The sequence below is a fragment of the Saprolegnia diclina genome (genome assembly GCF_000281045.1).
Source record: "Saprolegnia diclina VS20 unplaced genomic scaffold supercont1.21, whole genome shotgun sequence".
In the NCBI taxonomy this organism is placed as follows: Eukaryota; Oomycota; class Saprolegniomycetes; order Saprolegniales; family Saprolegniaceae; genus Saprolegnia; species Saprolegnia diclina.
The window spans coordinates 36,095-36,816 of NW_008246088.1; the positions used below are offsets into that span (position 1 = coordinate 36,095).

The 722-nt window shown below is 54.4% G+C and overlaps 1 protein-coding gene across 1 annotated transcript; it reads left to right on the forward strand.

Annotated features, from left to right (window-relative positions):
* Positions 1 to 196: 196 nt before the first annotated feature.
* On the forward strand, positions 197 to 628 carry SDRG_07243 (hypothetical protein; the record flags this gene model as incomplete). The annotated part of the gene is made up of 4 exons (XM_008613063.1): positions 197 to 265; positions 318 to 428; positions 472 to 522; positions 570 to 628. The coding sequence occupies 4 exons, from the start codon at positions 197 to 199 to the stop codon at positions 603 to 605; spliced, it is 267 nt and encodes an 88-aa protein (XP_008611285.1). The 3' UTR covers positions 606 to 628.
* Between the last annotated feature and the right edge of the window lie 94 nt (positions 629 to 722).

Here is a 722-nt window from a genome sequence, read left to right on the forward strand (position 1 = left end):
CTAGGAGAATACCCCACTCAAGGGCTCGATGAACCAAAGCAAAGGGAAGAAGCGTACCACGGCAGCCCCGCCTCCGTCGTCGGCAACGAAGAAGGGACGATCAGCCATCAAGGTATGGCAACGCCGATCCTCTTAAACTCACGATCGTCGTCACGAGGTGGACCGAATGCCCGATGAGCTGCGTGCCTGTATCGACATGACCAAGGCTGAGCTCCAAACGGCGTTCACTCTGAAGGATCTCGACATTTTGCGTCGCGACAAAGCGGTACACATCTCCTGTATAAACTTGCATTCTTAGATGGTATCTTATTGTCTAGATGGAGGCGGCGGTGCTCGGCGTCACATCCCCAGCGCCTTGCGTCGACATGCAAGTTAACACTACTCGTCTCCTGCCACCGCTCGTGATGAGCAGCGACGATGATTCCGCGGTACGGCCAGTGTTTTCTTTCGTCGAATATTTGTATCCTGTAGACTGCTGCGCAACATGTCATTAGCGTGGAAGCGCCACTCAAGCACAGCAGCGTTCACGCGGTGTTCGGCGAGCCATGCCCGTTAAACTTGCGCGGTAGGATCCTCACAAACTCGTGATTCCAATGTTTTTGTAGATTTGTTTCCGCACCTCTTCCGCGAAGAGTACCCTCGCGAGCTGGGTTTCTACCCACGCCCCTCTACGGAAGGCGACACGTTGCTTGATTATGACGACTTTGAAGACTACGCGCCCC